This window comes from Sus scrofa, chromosome 6, assembly GCF_000003025.6.
Source record: "Sus scrofa isolate TJ Tabasco breed Duroc chromosome 6, Sscrofa11.1, whole genome shotgun sequence".
Classification (NCBI taxonomy): domain Eukaryota; kingdom Metazoa; phylum Chordata; class Mammalia; order Artiodactyla; family Suidae; genus Sus; species Sus scrofa.
The window spans coordinates 88,608,790-88,629,533 of record NC_010448.4 but is presented as its reverse complement, the minus strand read 5'-3'; the positions used below and the strand labels follow the sequence as shown (position 1 = coordinate 88,629,533).

General features: G+C 44.3%; 1 protein-coding gene across 2 annotated transcripts in view; it reads right to left on the bottom strand.

Annotated features, from left to right (window-relative positions):
- KPNA6 (karyopherin subunit alpha 6) overlaps positions 1-18,406 on the bottom strand; it is a 45,154-nt gene extending 26,748 nt beyond the window's left edge. The window contains exon 1 of one of the 2 annotated variants that reach the window (XM_021095806.1): positions 18,010-18,406. In XM_021095806.1, coding sequence (XP_020951465.1) covers positions 18,010-18,013 — 4 coding nt within the window. In that variant the 5' untranslated portion in view covers positions 18,014-18,406. Of the gene's footprint in view, positions 1-7,149; positions 7,269-18,009 lie in introns of those variants that run through there. The other variant, XM_013999108.2, reaches the window with a different exon arrangement.

The window sequence follows — 20,744 nt, the reverse complement described above, 5'->3', positions numbered from 1 at the left end:
AGACAACCAGAAGGTATTCCCATAACCCCAAGCCTTCCAGAAATATTCAAATTAGCCAATCCTAAACTGTATATTCTGCCTTGCCTTCTCTTTCCCTCTGAAACCCCAAAAAGGCTCTGGCCTAAACCTCTTGCTTGCTCCTGCCCCTTCTGCCTCCTGACCACCCTGGCATTTTCCTCTGTGACCCTGTGTGGGATGTGGTGACCTGTGACTCACCCCACCCCCAGACCTGTGAGTATAATAAACTTCTTCCTTCCAAACCTCACTGTTGTTTTCTCCTGTGGCTGTGGTGACTTGATCATACCTTATCCAATATTTACATTTTTAAGACAATCTCAGTATTTAAAAGACTGATAAAAGTGAAGTTGATTATGTCGAAGTTTGAGTAGAGGATGATTTACCAACTTGTTTCTCCCTTTATAGGCATTTCCCACCTTCTAAATTTCTAATCCGAGTTACCAAAAGTATTACCAAAAGGAGGAAAAATAAGTTTTATAGGCACACAGAAAGGGACAACACTATCACTGCTCCTTTTCTGGAATGGTTTGGGGTGACTGTGATGAGTTTAAAAAGAAATTTCCCAAAGGTAAGGCTGGTTCAAGCAGGAGATCACCCTGGGAGTACAAATGGAACAATAAAGTATATAAATGTGAGGTGGGGGAAGTAGTCTATTAAGAGATTCTGAAAGAGAAATAAAAACGGAAGTTGAAGAACGAGTTGAATTCTGGAGCTAGAGGTACTAAGGAAAGGAAACTTTAGAGAAGGCGCCTCTGTCCTTTCTGGGAAGCAGGCAGGCAAACCAACAGCAGTGGCAGGGGCAAAGAATGTGCAAGCTTCCAGGCCACATGCACTTGGCAAAGCCCAAGTCGATTCACTGTTAAAAAAAGTTCTAGGGACTGCAGTGGCCTCCCCTTAGCGTCCCTGATTATCCCTGTGCCTGGAGATGTAAGAGGCACATGACAAACTCCAAAAGGCAGCCCTGCGGACTGCTGAGCCCCTCTACCTGACACATGGTTTTTCATGACTCTGAACCTGGGCTCCCCCAGAGGGCTGTCCCTTCCTTCCAGCAGAGCTGACAGTGAAGCTGGAAGGAGAATCAGACTGTGCTTCTTTCGTCACCATGGTGACAAGAAACTATCACAAATATTTGCTTATGACATCACTGGAGAAGCCAAGAAGGGGAGGTTAGATTGGAAGGAGGAATATCTGCAGAAGCCTATCTGGAATCAGCAACCAAAGGAAATGCTGGACTCTCATTTGGGGACCAGCAGGCATAGGGGCTCTTTCATCAAGCACTCCCTTACTTGCTGAGACTGGATGAAGAAATCCACAATATAAATATACCTTTTCTAGCAACTGACTGTCTCAGGTAGACTCTTGAGTTTTCTTCATCAAGGAACTCTCTCAAAGTGAGTAATAGGTCCCTGAAGTTGTATCTCTCATTTCTTTTTCTTTTTTTTGGCTGCACCCTTGGCATGTGGAAGTTTTGGGGCCAGAGATCAAACCCATGCCACAGCTGTAACCAGAGCCACAGCAGTAACAAAGCCAGACTCTTAACTCCTGAGTCACTAGGGAGCTCCTGTGCCTGATTTCTAGAAAATAAGTATTAATGTTCCCATTTTTTTTTTTTTTTTTTTTGTCTTTTTGCCATTTCTTGGGCTGCTCCCGAGGCATATGGAGGTTCCCGGGCCAGGAGTTGAATCGGAGCTGTAGCCGCCAGCCTACACCAGAGATACAGCAACGCAGGATCCGAGTAGCATCTGCAACCTACACCACAGCTCACAGCAACGCCAGATCCTTAACCTGCTGAGCAAGGTCAGAGACCGAACCTGCAACCTCATGGTTCTTAGTTGGATTCATTAACCACTGCGCCACAACGGGAACTCTGAATGTTCCCATATATTTTCTAAGCTCTTAGAACCAAGGACTAGCAATAATAACATGAAATAAGTATAGATCCTGTTATGGCCTAAATTGTTCTTTTTCCCCACCAATTCATATGTTGAAGTCTTAAACCCCAGTACATCATAATGTGATTGTGTTTGGAGATAAGAGTCTTTAAAAAAATGATTAAATGAGGATACTGAGGTAAGGCCCTAATCCAACATGACTACTATATGACAAGGGCCCTCATAAGAGAAGATTAAGATACAGATGTACACAGAGGGAAAACACCATGTGGATGTTAAGGAGAGGTCTTAGAAGAAGCCAACACTGCAAATCTCTTTTTTCCTGCTTTTTAGGGCCGCACCCACAGCATATGGAAGTTCCCAGGAGAGGTCCAACCAGAGATGGCCTACGCCACAGCCACAGCAATGCAGGATCTGAGTCACATCTTCGACCTATACCACAGCTCATGGCAACGTCGGATCCTCAACCCACTGAGTGAGGCCAAGGATTGAACCCGTATCTTCATGGAGTCTAGTCGGGTTTGTAACCCAATGAGCCAGAACAAACATCTTGATCTTGTACTTCCAGCCTCCAGAACTTTGAGAGAATAAAATTTTGTTGGAGTTCCCATTGTGGTTCAGCAAGAACGAACCCGACTAGTGTCCATGAGGATGCAGGTTTAATCCCTAGCCTCACTCAGTGGGTTAAGGATTTGGTGTTGCCATCAGCTATGGTGTAAGTCACAGATGCATCTCGGATCTGGTGTTGCTGTGGCTGTGGCCAGCAACTACAGCTCTGATCGGACCCCTAGCCTGGGAACTTCCATACGCTGTGGGTGTGGCCCTTAAAAAAAAAAATTTGGAGTTCCTGTCGTGGCACAGTGGAAACGAATCTAAGAACCATGAGGTTGCGGGTTCGATCCCTGCCCTTGCTCAGTGGGTTAAGGATCTGGCGTTGCCATAAGCTGTGGTGTAGGTCGCAGATGCAGCTCAGATCCTGTGCAGCTGTGGCTCTGGAGTAGGCCAACAGCAACAGCTCCGATTGGACCCCTCGCCTGGGAACCTCCATACGTCAAGGGTGTGGCCCTAAAAAGACAAAAGATAAAAGACGAAAGACAAAAAAAAAAAAAAAAATTAAATTGCAATATTAAAAAATTTAAAATTTCCAACATTTCTTCACTTTTTATCTACCAAGTCCCTGTCCTCCTCCTCCACCAACCCCCTTTTATTCACTTGTGATACTGACTTTCTGAAGAGACTAGTTTTGGCCAGGGATTGAACCCATGCCACAGCAGCGACCTAAGCTTCTGCACTGCCAATGCCAGATCCTTAACCCACTGTGCCACAAGGGAATTCCCAGTGAAGAGAGTAGTCTTAATGAATGCTCCACATTTTGGTTTGCGTCATTAAGTTTATACCCCTATGTCCTGTGTTTCCTGTAAAATAGATGTTAAGTCTAGAGGCTAGAACAGACTCAAGTTAAGATATATATGTGTGTGTCTATCTATCTATCTATCTATCTATCTATCTATCTATGTGTGTGTGTATATATGTATCTCACATATTTATCTATGTATGACCAGGTCACTTTGCTATACAGCAGAAATTGACAGAACACGGTAAATCAACTATAATAATTTTTTAAAAAATTTTTGGCAAGGATACATATAGGTGATGTTTGGTGCTTCATACTACATCACATCAGGAGGCATCTAATGGCAGGTTGCCCAGATGATACTAAATTTGATGGTAATCATCTCTTTTCTTGAAAGTCACCTACATACCCTTCACTTAAATTTTATGTGACATTTTTCCTGAATATTACATATTTTATGTATAAGATATAATAACACAATGAAATAACCAACTTTAAAAAATAGGCATTGCCAATACTGTTCAATCTGTGTGCTCTGTTCGCCCTTCTAACTCTTCAAACCTGACTTCCTTTCCTTCTACCCCAGAGAAACTGCTTTTATCAAGATCACTGACAACCTCCACATTGCCATATCTAAGATAGAAATTTCTGTCCCCTTCTTAACTCCGCAATAGTAATTACTAATCCCTCCTCTCAGTTTTCTTGGCACCACTCTCAATCAACCTCACCTGATCTTCTGTCTTTCTTGATGTCTCCTCCCTTCATACATCTACATACTGGTTCCTATCTTCACTCTTTTAAGTCATTTCATCCATTCCCATACCTCCCAAGTTTATGTCTCCAGCCCAGTCCTTTTCCGGAAACCACAGACTCATATATTCAACCTCCTATAGAAATCTTCACTTTGCTATCCAAAACTAACTTGATTTCTAACCCCATTCAGCAACAGCATTTACAAGTTACTTAATCCAAATCCTAGGTTAAAAAAAGCTATCCCGTCTCTCGCCTCTTTGATCTAATCTACTGACAAATCCTGAATGTATCCTGAATGAATTTACATCTCTCTTACCCAATCCAAGTCACTGTCATCTCTTGCCTGACTACAAACGCAACCTCTTCCTCACCCCAAATGTATCACCACACAATAAGACCAGAGCACACCAGTGATGCCATGTAGAAGTAAAATCTTCTTCACAATTTAAGGTGCTGCCTATATCTTCATCTCATGTCATCTGACTTTTCCCCCTCAGTCATCATATGCACCAGTCACAATGGCTCTCTCAGTATTTGGAAACTATCAAGCTGTTTTTGGATACAGTCTTAACATTTCCTGTTTTCTTTATGCCCACAATGCTCCTTCCTAGCTCTTAGAACTGCTAGGTCCATCCCCTGTCATCCTAACCCAAAGTAAGTGGCTCTATTTCCATCAGAACACCTGTTTTAGTTCCTTCATTACATTGCTTACAATCTGTATCTGTTCAATTCAATCTGTATCTATTCAATGCTTACTGAACCTCTACATTGTCCCAGACACAAGACCTAGCTATAACAGTTGCGTAACAAGTATTTGCTAGTAAGTGTAAGGGGAGAAGTGTACAGCAAAGGAATCTTTCTTGTGCCTGGAGTGGAGTAGAATTTCCAAAAGCAAATTTTAGAAAGATTTCTTCCTAGAAACCCAGAAACCACAGGTTTCCTCCAGTATTGGTATGAAAAGTGAATAAAAATGCTCTGCTGAGAGGTTCTCTTATGGCACAGCAGGTTAAGGATTCAGCGTCATCACTCTATCACCCTGGGTTGCTGCTGCAGCGTGGGTTTGATCCCTGGCCTGGGAATTTCCATATGCTGCGGGTGCGGCCAAAAGCCCTGCTCTAAGACTGCAGGACACACAGACATTAATAAAAGCAAATTAAAAAAAAAAAAGAAAAAGAAAAAGGCTGCAGGGCACAGACAGCTCAGAAAAAAACATTTTAGACAGCTAAACCCAGTGACCTTGTCAGTATTCATTCTATCTGACTATCTAATTTGTCACTGATGATCACCTTTGCCTTCTTGAAACCTATGATTCTGACAGCACCACCCTCCCAGTTTTCTTAACTTTCCAACCACTCCTTCTCCATTTCATACTGTGTTCCTCTTCTAATGCCAATCTCTCAATGTCAATGTGTAGCAAAAATCTACCTTTAGGGAGTTCCCATTGTGGCTCAGCGGTTAACAAACCCAACTAGGATCCATGGGGATGCAGGTTCAATCCCTGGCCTCATTCAGTGGGTTAAGGATCCCTCGTTGCCGTGAGCTGTGTTTTAGTTCGAAGACACAGCTCATATCCCGAGTTGCTGTTGCTGTGGCATAGGCTGTCAGCTTATAGCTCTGGCTGGACCCCTAGCCTGGGAACTTCCATATGCTGTGGGTACGGCCCTAAAAAGCAAAAAAAAAAAAAAAAAAAAAAAAATTTACCTTTGGTCCTCCTCTCAGCAGAAGCTGTCTCATTCCCATGTGATCTCCTTAGCTTCAACCATCACCTTTACACCAAGCACCAAATATCTATTGTCACAACCTCTGCCTGTTAAGTGTACTTCCAAATGCCTACTGGCAACCTCCACCTCACTTTCTCTCCTCAAACCAGTTTCTTCTCCTAACTTCCCCAGTTCATAGTTAATACCATTACCATTCAACTAGTCTTAGAGTCAATCTCTTCCCCAAAAACAGGTTGGTAAACTTATTTTTACCTGTGCCAAAGATTCCCTTCTTTTTTTTGGCCTTGCTAATGGCATGCTGAAGCTCCTGGGCCAGGGACTGAACCTGTACCACAGCTGTAAGCAGAGCCACAGGAGTGACAATGCCGGCTCCTTAACCCACTGAGCCATGAGGAACTCCCTCAAATTCCCTCCTTAAACTCTATCCAGGCTCTTCTGAGCCCTTTTTCAACTAGGCTTCAACCTTGGCCTGTAAAGATTTGAATAAAATCCTTAACATAGTTTCTAATAGCTCAAGGTCACATCGCTAGATGACCCTTGTGCCCTTTAAAGTTCCTGCTGGAGAAAATTTCAAGGCCGCCAAATAAATTTATTGTTTGGCCAACACATGAAAATAGGGTCCCTGTCTCCCAGGCTCTGTGGGAGGGGTAGGAGACTATATTCAATAAGCACCATAGCAAACCCAGGTGGGTTTCATGTGGACTAATCCCTCCCTTGCATTTTGTAATTGCCCATTTCTCTGACTCGACTGACCTCCTCTGACCACCATCACCGCCATTCTCTCATCCTCCTTTTTTTTTTGGCTTTCAGGGCACCCAAAGGATATGGAAGTTCCCAGGCTAGGCGTCAAATCAGAGCTACAGCTGCCGGCCTATACCACAGCCACAGCAATGCCAGATCCTTAATCCAATGAGCAAGGCCAGGGATCAAACCTGCATTCTCATGGATCCTAGTTGGATTCATTACCGCTGAGCCACAATGGAAATGAACTCCCATATACATACTCTCAGATGTTCTATCCATCATTTTAAATGTCATTTTCCAAAAGATCTGAAGTGGTTTACAATAAATTCAACAAAATATAAAAACTAAAAATCTAGAAAAAGAATATACCAATTTGTATAGAAAGATAAATATGGATAAGCAGGACCCAAAGAATCCCCTGCTCAGTGGATCAAGGATCCAGCATTGCTGTGACCTGTGGTGTAGGTCACAGACCTGGCTTGGATCCTGAGTTGCTGTGGCTGGGTGTAGGCTGGCAGATGCAGCTCCAATTAGACCCCTGGCCTGGGAACTTCCCTATACCTCGGGTGTGGTCCTAAAAAGCAAAAACAAATACACCGAAAAAACTGAGTTGCATTTTGATACGTCACCTGTCATCCAAAATAAAGCAATATAAGTGAGTACTTACATAATGCTCACCATCCATGAAGGTGTTTTGTTTTTGTTTTTTTTTTGGCTGCACCAAGGTATGCAAAAGTTCCAGGGTTAGGGACTGACCCTGCATCACAGCAGTAACAACACAGGATCCTTAACCTGCTCAGCCACCAGGGAACTCCCATGATAGTGTCCTGTTAAGCACAACGTTTAAAAAAAATTTTTTTTTTTTTAAATGCTTTTTAGGGCCGCACCCATGGCATATGGAGGTTCCCAGGCTAGGGGTCGAACTGGAACTGTAGCAGCTGGCCTACACCACAGCAATGCCAGATCCAAGCCCCGCCTGTGACCTACACCACAGCTCACAGCAACGCTGGATCCTTAACCCACTGAGTGAGGCCAGAGATCTAACCTGCGTCCTCATAGATAATAGATTTGTTTCTGCTGAGCCAGGACAGGAACTCCAAGTTACTTATTTCCACAAGGCAGGCATAGATAATGCCTCTGCTAAGAAAATCACACATCTGTGCCCTCACTGCTAGATGTAAAGCAGTCTTCTCAAGTTCAGTTCAGAATGCTTTCCAAGAATTCCTGTTGTTGTTCAGCAGTAACAAATCCAACTAGTATCCATGAGGAAGGATGCAGGTTCAATTCCTGGCCTCACTCAGTGGGTTAAGTATCCGGTGTTGCTATGAGCTGTGGCGTAGGTCACAGATGCAGCTCGGATTCTGAGTTGTGGCTGTGGCACAGGCCAGCAGCTACAGCTCCAATTCGACCCCTGGCATGGGAACTTCCATATATTGCAGGTGCAGCCCTAAAAGAGACCAAAAGAAACAACAAAGTTGAGGGGAATAGGGTGAGCTAAAATAAACACCATTTAAGTCAGGTGTAAGGTTTGGAAATCTTTTTCAAAAGTTCAACTTGGAGTTCCTGTTGTGGCACAGCGGTTAACGAATCTGACTAGGAACCATGAGGTTTTGGGTGCGATCCCTGGCCTTGCTCAGTGGGTTAAGGATCTGGCATTGCTGTGAGCTGTGGTGTAGGTTGCAGACGCGCGGCTCAGATCCTGAGTTGCTGTGGCTGTAGTGTAGGCCGGCGGCTACACCTCTGATTAGACCTCTAGCCTGGGAGTCTCCATATGCCGCGGGAGCGGCCCAAGAAATGGTAAAAAGACAAAAAAAGACAAAAAAAGACAAAAAAAAAAAAAAAAAAATTCAACCTGGAGTTCCCTTCATGGCTAAAAGACAAAAAACAAAAAAAAAAACAACTTAGGTAAATGTGGAGTTCCCTTGTGGTACTGTGGGTTAAGGATCCGGAATTGTCACTGCTGCAACTCTGGCTGTTGCTGTAGCGTGGGTCCCATCCCTGGCCCAGGAATTTCTGCATGCCTTGGCCAAAAAGAAAAAAACGCGAAAAAAATAAAAGAAAAAAAACTTAGTTAAGGAGTTCCCATCATGGCACAGTGAAAACAAATCTGACTAGAAACCATGAGGTTGCAGGTTCGATCCCTGGCCTTGCTCACTGGGTTAAGGATCCAGCGTTGCCGTGAGCTATGGTGTAGGTCTCAGAAGCAGCTCGGATCTGGCATTGGTATGGCTGTGGTGCAGGCCAGCAGCTATAGCTCTGATTAGACCCCTAGCCTGGGAACCTCCATATGCCACAGGTGCAGCCCTAAAAAGCAAAAACAAAACAAAACAAAAAATCCTTAATTAAATATAAATAACTTTTTAATTTTTCTTTCTTTTTTTTTGGCTGCACTTGGGAACTCTTAAGAAGCTTTTTTATTTTTTTTAGCCACACCTGAAATATGTTGAAGTTCCTGGGCCAGGGATCAAACCCAAGTCACAGTGGCAAACCAAGCTGCTACAATGACAATGCCAGAGCCTTAAGCCACTGCACCACAAGAGAACTCCAAAGACTTTTTAGACATTTTTTTCCCTAATGCATCCCTCCCATGAGATTTTAATATGCAGACATACTCTCTATTTATATAGGTATATCCGTACTTCATACATAGAAAGAGTAAGCATAAAGCTTGCTTTTTATTCGATGCAAGGTTAAGAATGACTAAAAAGATTTTTTGGTTAAACGTTAAATTAGGAGTTCTTTGTAAGGATCCGACCTTGTCACTGTAGCAGCTTGGGTTGCTGCTATGGTGCAGGTTTGATCCCTGGCCCAGGAACTTTCACATGCTACAGGCGCTGACGGAAAAAAAAGGGGGGGGGGGGCTTCTTAGGATGGTGACAATGAATGGAAAGGCTGAGGTTAAACTGATATAAGGGATCAGGGAACTGTAATATTATCTTCTCAGCTTTTCAAGTCAGAAGCCTAAGAGTCACCCTTGACAAGTCCTTTCCCCTCACGCCCACATCCAATCACTAAGAATGGCTGGCTTTATTTCCTAATTATTTCTGGGCTCTTTTTCTCCATTCCTACTGCCATTACCCTAAATCAGATCTTCATCATCTCTTGCTTTAATTTTTTTGTTTTTAAATGGCTGCACTTGCAGCATATGGAAGTTCCTGGGCTAGAGGTCGAATCGGAGCTGCAGCTGCTGGCATACACCACAGCCTTAGCAATACTAGACCCCAGCCACGTCTGTGACACTGCAGCTCATGGCAACACCAGACCTCTTAACTGACTGAGTAAGGCCAGGGATTGAACCTGCATCCTCATGGATACTGGTTGGATTCTTAACCTGCTGAACCACAACAGGAACTTCTTGTGTAGACTTTCTAAGGGCCTCATTAACCTGTTCTTTCTCTTTATTCCAAACTTCTTGAAACAGATTGCCTCTCCTCTCTCATTTCTTTTTTTTTTTTTAAGTTTTTTTTTTTGCCTTTTTTTTAAGGGCCACACCTGCAGTATATGTTAGTTCCCAAGCAAGGGGTCCAATCAGAGATGTAGCTGCCTGCCTACACCACATCTGCAACCCGCCAGACCTAAGCTGCATCTTCAACCTACATCATAACTCACAGCAACACCAGATCCTTAACCCACTGAGCGAGGCCAGGGATCAAACCCGCATCCTCATGGATACTAGTCAGGTTTGTGACCCACTGAGCCATAATGGGAACCCCCTCCTCTTTTATGTTGTAGCACACTACAATTCCTTCCATTCAAAACTGTTTTGGTAAAAGATATTGATCAAGTGCATGATGCTAAATTTACAGGACCTTTTCAGTCCTTATTTTGCTGGTCCTCTTGACAGCACTCAATCCTGACAGCCATGTCCTTCTCTGCCAGTGGTCTGAGATATCAATTGCCCCATGTTCTTTTAATTATGGCTGCTGATTCCCTTCTTTCTGCACATTAAAGCTGATGTACCTTGAGGCTCTCTTTTCAGCCCACTTCCCATGATACACATTTTTCACAGGTACTCTCTATTGGTCATTCCATGGTTTTAAGTTACCATCTACAGAGATAACTAGATGATCAATCCTCTATCTCCATTCCCAGATCCCATGCCTGAGCTCCAGACTTCTATATCCAATCCATTTTTGGACACCTTCCCTTGGAGGTCACAGAGATACCACAAAATAATTCAAATTGAAACTCAACTCAGCAGCAGCACTATCCAGCCTGCTGCTCAAAGGAAGAGGCCTAAGAATCATGCTTAATCCCCCTCTTTCAGCCTCCAGATGAAAATCAATAACCAAGCCCTAATTCAAATTCCTAACTTATTCTCAACTGTTGCCACCTCGATTGCCATCAACACTTGCTAGGACTACCACCCTACTTAAGAACCAACTACTTCAAGAAACTCCTGGTTGGAATCTTATTGCAGTCTAATTCATTCTCCGCAAAGCAGTCAAGTAACATAAATAAATAAATGTGATCACATCACTTCTGAGATTAAAACCTTTCAGTGGCACCTCACTGTCATCAGGATAAGGTCCAAATATCATTCCCTCCATGCTATCAATCCATCTAGCCTACTAATTTTTAGCTTGTGAAATATCCAATCATTCCCACCCTGCCACTGACAACTCTTACCCACAGATCAGGTCTCATTAAAGGGAGCTTAAAGGATTTCCCTGATTCCCCTAGGCTGGGGTGGGCCCTCTTACTATATGCATCTATAGCACTGTGCCTGCTCCACTCAAAATATTTATCATTGTATAATGGTCTCCAAAGTATGATACTGAAAATCAACTGGGACGTAGGAAGAAAAACATACATATATTTTTTTTACTAATATATATATTTGTAAGGCTTTGTTATATATTGGCCCTTTTTTTTTTTTTTTTTTTTTCTTTTTAGGGCCACACCAGCAGCATATGGAAGTTCCCAGGCTATGGGTCAAATTGCAGTTACAGCTGCCGGCCTACACCACAGCCACAGCAACTCAGAATCTGAGCCGTGTCTGCAACGCATCTGCAACCTACACCACAGTTCACAGCAATGCCGGATCCCTGAGTGAGGCCAGGAGTCAAACCCACATCCTCACAGATACAGCCGGACTTGTTTCTGCTGTGCCACAAATGGAACTCCATGTTAGCCTACTGATACTGGCAACTTTTATCTGTTGGTCAGATGGCCAAGCTTTCCTGAAGGAAGACTGGGAGTTATACCAAGCAGGTGTGAAGATATTAGTTCATTTACAGCTAACAAACTGCATCACGGACACTGTAAATTAACTATATTCCGATAAAAAATAAAATTAAAAACCCATACTGCATCATTCTGTAGTTTGTGTGCCTAGTTAAGTGGATTTACAAGTTATCTACTTTTAATTAAATTAACATTCACAAAATAAATACCTTAAACTCCTATCAAGACACTGAATGGAAGATAATTAATGCAAACAAGAGGAACAAAGAAGCTAAAGTGCTGAGATCTCTGAAAGTAAAAGCTTCTAAGAATCAGAATATCACCTGCCACACCACAATAAAACAAAATAGGAGTGCCCACTATGGCAAACTACACAAAGGTTAATGATCCAGCTTATCTCTGTGGAGGTGCTGGTTCAATCCCTGCGCTGGTGCAGTGGGCTAAGGATCCAGTGTTGCTGCAGCTGTGGCTCAGGTTGCAGCTCTGGCTCGGATCTGATCCCTGGCCTAGGAACTTCCATACGCTGTGGGTGTAGCCAAAGAAGAAAAGCAAAATAACATAATGACCAGCTATTCACGTCTAAATCAGCCAGATTTTAAATTATACATGAGTTTGTGTGTGGGTTCAATCCCTGGCCTTGTTCAGTGGGTTAGGATCTGGCATTGCCATGAGCCATGGTGCAGGTCACAGACATGGCTCAGATCCCCGGTTGCTGTGGCTGTGGCATAGGCGGGCAGTTGCAGCTCTGACTGACTCCTAGGCTGGGAACTTCCATATGCCACACATGTGGTCCTAAAAAAAAAAAAAAAAAAAAAATCCCTAAGAAATCATATGGAAACCCAGATTTCCAACCTCAAAGGAGAGCAGGATTGTGGAAAGAGATGGGAAATTATGCAATAAGTCAACACTAGACCCACATTCCCCCATGGCTACAACAGGCTGGAGCTCCTCAGATTGCATGGGACTCTCTAGTTGGCCTACCAGTCTCCATTTGGTTGACTTTACTCAACCACCAATTAGAATTTAAGCTCTGGGATTTCATTTGAAAGATAGCGAAAGATATATTTTTGTCTGTTTTGTTCAGCACTGTATTTCCTGGGCCTAGAACAGTAGCTAGCACACAGTAGGCATTCAATAAACATTTTTCTGAAATTAACAAATAACTTGCCTGCCTATGCCCTAAAAGTATGTTTCTGCCTTCCCCTAAAAGACGAATTGATTAACTTTTTATATTTAGCACAGGGCCTGACACTCTACTCAGTACTTTGCATACTAGGTGACAAACAGCAATTAGTTATCACTTATTGAGCACTCACTGTGTGCCAAACACCATGCTTTATAAGCATTAGCTCGTTTAATCACCGTTAACACTCCTATGAGGCAGACACTACTATCCCTGTTTTTGTTTTTTATGGCCACACCCAAACCATACAGAAGTTGCTGGGCCAGGGATTGAATCTGAACTGCAGCTGCAGCAACACCAGATCCTTTAACTCAACCACTGGGCCAGGGATCGAACCCACACCTCTGCAGTGACCCAAACCACTGCAGTCAGATTCTTAACCCACTGCACCACACTGGGAACTCCCATTATCCCTGTTTTAAGAGATGAGGAAACTAAGGCTCTGGAGACTAAGCAACTGGTCAAAATTACATTATAGAATGAAATAACTATAACACAGGATAAAATATGAAAAAGGCAATACAAAAGGCAAGAACAAAGTGCTACAGAATTCAGAAGGATAGTTCTGAAGGCATAAAGTACATATTTGGGGAAGGTTCCTTAAGGAAGTAGCACTTAAACTAAATCTTGTAAAAGAGGCAAGATTTCCATAGGAAAGTTAGGTCTCAGAGAAGGGACTGCTTGTGTCTTTCTCTACCAAGAAAGCTGAAGTACATACGAAGGAGGTAGTCTGAGCAGGATGCAGGATATGTGGATAAATATTAAATGGAATAAGACTGGTAAAGTCAAGAGGAAGGCCTTGACTACCACCTCCTTAGATTAAGATTTTTATCCTGTAGACAACAAGGAGTCTATGAAGGTTCCTAAACTAAGGAGTAGATTGACAAAGTCAGATGGGTGTTTTGGCAACACTGCTGCAGCAGAATTGGTCATAAGACAGGAGGCTAGAGAAGAGATTCAGAGGGCTCCTGAAATAACACCTTTAAAATTTACAATATTTTTGACATTTGCACTGACGCTTTTACTAACAACATCATCATACTTTCACACTGAGGAGCCTGAGACTCAACAAGGGTAAAGACCACAGAATTAATAGTCTTTGTGGGACGATGCTGTGAGAAAAACTACACAAAACAACTTAGGGAAGGCATCAGTAACTGAAATACACAGTATCCGACAGCAGCCAATACAGAAGGGAAGAAAAGAGTAAGGAATCAAGGATGGGTAAGATTTCTACTTTATGCCCTAGTAGGTCCTACCATTATCAAAAATGCAGGAAAGGCATGTCAGGAAGAGAGAGTTTGTTGCTCATGGGATACTTAGTTTAGTACCTTCTCTGTAAGTTGCTATTATGATTGTGGGGAGGGTGGGCAAGGCTGGAGGGAAACTAAAACAAGAGATGGGCTAAGTTACTTCCTAAACTGCAAGGGTTATCAGAAAGGTTTTGTTACTTGCAGCCCAAAGCAAACTAGAAGCAGCCTTCAGTATCCTAGCTGAACCCAGTGATAAGACAGTTTCGAAAACATCATGAAGAGATCAGATTCTTTTCATCTTCTTTACCCTCCCTCTTAGACTTGCCTGCTTATTCATAAATTCTTCCTCTAGAATTAAGTGATTCCTCTATTTACTACTAGCTCTGACCTTGCCCAAGTTACTGAACCTCTCTTTGCTTCAGTTTTCTCAATTAGAACGTAAGAATCTGAGAATTCAATGAATTAGTATTACAGTACTCAGTGCCTAGCACATAGTAAGTTCTATTACATGATGGTTATTATTCTAGCTTTTCCATCCCCCCCTCCCTTTTTCTGAATCTCTCACACTTTGGTGATATCTGGGTTAAAATATAAACTGGCAAAAAAATAAAATCTAGCAAATCTCTTTTAAATAAGGAAGGCTTTTCTAAAAGTCCTCCAGGCTTTCCTTCACATCTAATTAGCCAAATTTGCATCACATGCCCATGCCTAAATCAATCACTGCCTAGGGAGAGAGAATTACAATGATTGGTTTAGAGTTTATATATATCAAAGACATACCCCCTGGGGATGGGAAGGTGCTGCCAGATTCCTGGTTAGTAGGACGGCAGGAATAATGATAAAACAACCAGTGATAAAACAACCAGTGTCAGTAAAGAAGACTTAAGTCTTGAGAGGCTGTGTCTCTGCTAGGGAGGGTTAGAAAAAGTAACTTTCCAGGGCTGCAAGCGTCACCCCCACAGGGCTCCCAATAGCAGTGAAATCACCACAAAGGTCTGTTAAGGCTAGCGAATTTTTGGCACAGGAGAAATAGTATAGGATATAAGTCACATATCAAGGAGAGCACACCTGAGAAGCAGTGAAATACAGCAGGTTCTAGACTAATGGAGGTGTGGCACAGGCCATGTCAGTGTCCCTGGCACTAGGGCCTAGATCACCAGCCTTGGACTAATCACCTAATCTTCTCAAAGCCTATTTACTCATTTGGAAATGGGGATAACCAAACTACCTCGGATTTGATGTTAGGATTAAATGTAAGGATACATTTCTCCCCTGCAGTACAGGGGCCAGAGTAAAAAGCAAAAAAACCAACCCACTGATTTTCCTTGTGGCACAGGGGGTTAAGGATCTGGAGTTGTCCCCGCAGTGGCTCGGGTCACTACTGTGGTTCGGGTTCAATCCCTGCCCCAGGAACTTCCATATGCCATAGATGCACCTCCACACCCCCCACCAAAAAAACCCACACCAACCCACGCAACACAAAAAACCCCCATGAAACAAAAATACCAATAACCTGGTGTTCAGAAAGACAAGGAGCAAGGTGGGGTCGGGGGAGGTGCCTGAAATGTAGTTGCAGAGAAAAGGGCTGCCTAAAAGTCCCCTTCAGGACCTTGGTCGGGTTTTGTTGCTCTACTAAAGAACTCTCAAAGTCTATCGGAAGGAGTTCTCGTCATGGCGCAGTGGTTAACGAATCCAAGTAGGAACCATGAGGTTGCAGGTTCGATCCCTGGCCTCGCTCAGCGGGTTAGGGATCGGGGTTGTTGAGAGCTATGGTGTAGGTTGCAGATTCGGCTTGGATCTGGCGTTGCTGTGGCTGTGGCGTAGGTTGGCAGCTACAGCTCTGATTGGACCCCTAGCTTGCGAACCTCCATATGCCGTGGGAGAGACCCTAGAAAAGGCAAAAAAAAAAAAAAAAAAAAAAAAAAGTCTACCAGGAAAAAGACTAGCTTTAATCACACCTTAAGTCTTAGAGGTTTATGAATAGCAAAATGGCTAAGAATCTCAGTTCTGGCATTGCTGTTTTACTGCCTGTGTTATATTCTCTGAGGTAGTTTCCCAATCTGTAAAAATTAAGGGGCTTATTAAACTATATATTAGTTCCTCACCTTTGATGCAGCAGTGTTCCTAAAATTGAAGGCCAATACAAAATCTATGACATAAAATCCCCTGAAATTTTTCATTGATACATAAAGTTACAGTTACAAAGACAAGCCTATCAATCTTTTTTTGGCCATGCGCGTGGCATGCAGAAGTTCCCAGGCCAGGGATTGAACCTGTGCCACAGCAGTGACCCAAGTTGCTGCAGTGACAACCCACATACTTAACTCACTGCCACAAAAGAACTACTGATATTTATAGAGCCCTTCCTAGTCTCCAAATACTGACGTATCTTATTTAGTTTTCAAACACCTGGATTCCCTTCCCTCTTCCTAGAGACAAGGAAAGGAAGTCTCAGAAAGGAAGGAAAATAACATTTACTGTGGATTGTGCTAGATGTTTTCCATATGTATTTGACATTTAAGTGACTGGATGAGAGCTAGGGAGGGCATAGCAGGTAGGATTATAACACCAGATCTGATTCTAAAGTTATTGCTTTGCAGTTCAAGGGAATAATTCATGTTTCCTCAGGATGGCAGATCTTACAAAACTCAATCCCAGAATCTCATTTAGCTCCCCCACTCTCAACACACACGATAGTTAGGGTTAGCAATTTCACTTTGGAGTTTTTCAGTTTCTTTCTGATTAAAAAGTGAGTCCACTAGCAGAAAAACAAAACACCTTTACAACTTTGCCTAGGATTAAAAGCTTTCTTTCTCCCTTTTCTAGCCCAACCACTAGGGGGCCAGGCCATAAAGAACAGCAGCTATAAACTAGCTAGGGCTAGTGATCACCCCGGTTTAAGCCGCTGACTGTGTGACCTTGGTTGAGTTACTTTACCTCTCTAAGCCTCAGTTTCCTTATCTGTAAAACGAGGATAACAGCAATATCTATCTCAATAGGTTGTACATATTATATAAAACGTGACATGTAAAGCAATCAGAACAATGCCTGCACACAGGAAGAGCTTAGCAAATTTAATAGTTTTTATTGCTGGAGAGGAAGTACCCCTGATGGTTCTGTTCCTACGTCCAAAGACTTCGCCACCGCATTCTGGGCACAGGCCTTGCTAGCTGGAGTCCCCTTAGGAAGAGCAACAGGTCGCTCCTTTTCTCCTAAGCAGTGCCGGGCCCAGAGACCTAAGGTCTCCGACCTATATATGGCTACGAGGTGTTGGCAGTGGTATTCTACCACTATGAAGGCTGTCACTCTGAACCCAACCGAACCACCCCATTTCCGCCTCGGCTCTGGAAGTTTTCCCGGCCTTCGGCGGCCCAGGCTGCATTCGGCAAGGCTGCCCCTGGTTAAGGGCCTGCAGCCGGCTCGGCAGGCGTCCCTTAGCCCTAGGACTCCCTCTGCGACGTAGGCAGGATTTGCCTGAGTTCAGGGGAACCAGTGAATCTAATTAGGAGGCGCGTCGGTCAGACACACGCCTGGAGAGGGCCCCCTTAACGCCGCCCGGGCCTGCCACCAGGAGCCCGGCCCCCAGCCCCTGGCTCAGAGCAGGCCGGAGGGTCGGCCCCCTTCCAGCCCCCGGGAACAAGGGGAATCCAGCCCAGAGCCACCACGTGGGGGCTCCAGGAGTAGCAAGGTGTTCCTGGAACCAGCCCCCCAAAGACTGATCCCCGCATGGGCCCTAACCCGGCCCCAAACTGGCCTGAGCAGCGCTCCCGGCCTGGCTTCTCTCCCTCAAACCTATTTGGAAAGACTAAGACATCCTCTGCAGACTAGAGACAGGCTCTCGCCAGACCCCAAGCCCCGAGACCGCCTCAGCCCGAGTCCCCAGTTGCTTGGTTTCCTTACTCACCCATCGCGGCTCCGCTCGCTCCTACTTGGCGGCGGCAGCGGCAGCAGCTTCAGTAGACAATATGGCGGATCTGCAGGACGGCAGCCCGAAACGGACAAACAACTTAACACTCGATCCCGGGAAGAATCGCGCTTTCAGCTCCACCGCCTAGTTTACGCAGTGGAGCGCATTTAAAGAGACAGCAGCTACTAAAGGCGGAGAATAGGGATGGACTATGATGAAAGGGGTGGGTGGAGGGAAGCTGGGAGGGATATCTACTAAAGCGAGTTAAGCGTGCTTAGGGTTTCTCAGTTTTTTTCTGGTTCTGTTTCCTCTTTGTAGTGAGGTTTACCTCCCCTAGAAACTTTTTCTTCCAGAAAGATATTCCTACCTTTCCTAGTTAAAAAACCACGCCTAGATTCTGAGCTGGGTATGAAAAAAGAATCATCTGGAAAGGGGAAGTGACTTGCTCAAGGATATAGAGATAAGGAATTAAAGAAGTCTAGAGCAAACCCAGTTACAATCTTATTGGGAGATAAGAAGTAGAAAAATAATGAGACCCATGCCATGCTTTATAGTTGACATAGCTGTTTAATTTATCTTCAATGCAAGTTCTCTGAGAGCAGAGGTCGATCCTGCATTGTTCATCATTGCGATTCAGCACCTAGCATAGTATGTGGTACATGGTAGTGCACCATAAGTAATTGTTGAGTGAATAAACAAAGGAGTGAACAGACCTGTGAGTTACACAAAACAAGGAGTATGATCTCCCTCTTTATTTGTTGTTGTTTGTTTTTGGGGCTGCACCTGCACCTGCGGCACATGGAAGTTCTCAGGCTAGGGGTTGAATCGGAGCTGCAGCTGTCGGCCTCCGCCACAACCACAGCAATGTCAGATTTGAGCAGTGTCTGCAACCTACACCACAGCTCATGGCAACACTGGATGCTTAACCCACTGAGTGGGGCCAGGGATCAAACCCTTGTCCTCATGTATACTAGTCAGGTTCTTAATCAGCTGAGCCACAATGGGAATTCCCCTCCCTCTTAAGAGGTGAGGAAATTGAGGCTCTGAGTGTTCATGTGTCTTTTGAATTATGGAATTTATGGCTGGTATACATTAGGTCTGCCTTTTTGCATAATAGCATGACAGTCCTCTCCTTTCCACACAGGAAAGCTATGTCTCCCAGTCACCTGTCCCCAGAGGGAGCTATCTTTTGGAAGCCTAGGTCCTGTCCCAACAAATTGCCATCTCTAGTTATATACCTGGCACATTGAGGGAGACAACTCAAAAAGGCAAATCTAGGATTTCCTGCTGTGGTGCAATGGGTTATGGATCTGGCATTGTCTCTGTGGCAGCATGGGTTTGATCCCAGCCTGGCACAGTGGGTTAAGGACTTGGTGTTGTCACAGCTGTGGCATAGGTTGCAGCTGCGGCTGGGGTTCGATCCCTGGATTGGGAACTTACATATGCTGCAGGTGCGGCCAAAAAAAAAAAAAAAAAAAAAAAAAAAAAAAAAGCCGACTCTAGGACTCAATCTGGAACGGAAGGGTTATCTTTCTCTTCCTACTGCCACTGCTCAAGGTCAGAATTCTTAATTCTCTGCTGGCCTATTTTACCTGCCTCCTCACTGGTCTCCTGCCTCCAGGTTCTCCCACTTGCACCTACTATCTTTTTAAAAGTAGAGACCTTACAAGTTCCCCTTGTGGCTCAGTGGAAACGAATCTGACTAGTATCCATGAGGATACAGGTTCGACCCCTGGCCTTGCTCAGTGGGTTAAGGATCTGGTGTTACCATGAGCTGTGATGTAGGTCACAGATGCGGCTTGGATCTATGGCTGTAGCTCTGATTCGACCCCTAGCCAGCGAACCTCCATGTGCCATGGGTGTGGCTCTAAAAAGACCAAAAAACAAAACAAAACAACAAAAAAAAGTAGAGACCTTATCACATCACTTTCCCCCAAATATGCTCCTGTCTTGTTTTGTGCCTTTGCATAAGTTCTTCCCTCTGCTTGAAATGCAATGACCACGAGGTGAACTATGCACTTTCAAGACCCAACACAACTCTTACCTCCTTGAAAAATCCTGTCTTTCCAGAGTAGGAGTATCTGTCCAACGTGAGAACACACGTTGTTCTCAGCACTTGGCAACAACCCCTAAGTTGCTCCCAGGTTTCTCTCTCTTGCTTGTCTGTGGAAGGAACAATATCCTCCTTATCTTTGTCTCTGTCCCAGTGCCAGGCACAATGCCTGCCTCAACACAGGCACTAAAAGTATGTACAGCAGTGTCTCCTATACACCTCCATGGGAACATCTGAATAACTTGGGCCAAACAAAGGCTCAGGGAACATGGGCAGAAGGGATGAGTAGCTATGACTGTCTGTCTCCTCCCCTGCCTGCCCCAGAGCCCTCCATCCCATGCTCCAGGGGAGCCAGGTGGTTTTCTAAGCACCTTTGTTTCCATTCTAGCCCTTGGCCTTGCCCACACACTCTCCCTAGCCTAGAGCCATTTGTCCTCCCTAATCCATCCCCTACAGACCTTTCCAGCTCCAACCCACCTCCACCCCATTTCCCTTATCTGTCCTGTTCTAGGAATCATAATCTGCTCACCCCTCCTCAACACACCAGAATCTTCCAAATCTCTGTGCTATTGCACTTGCCCTTTTCTCTACTTGAAGAGGCTTTACCTATTGTCCACACCTCAGACTATCCCCTCCTCCAAGAAGTCCAGAGAGCATTACCTTCGAACTGTTACACCCA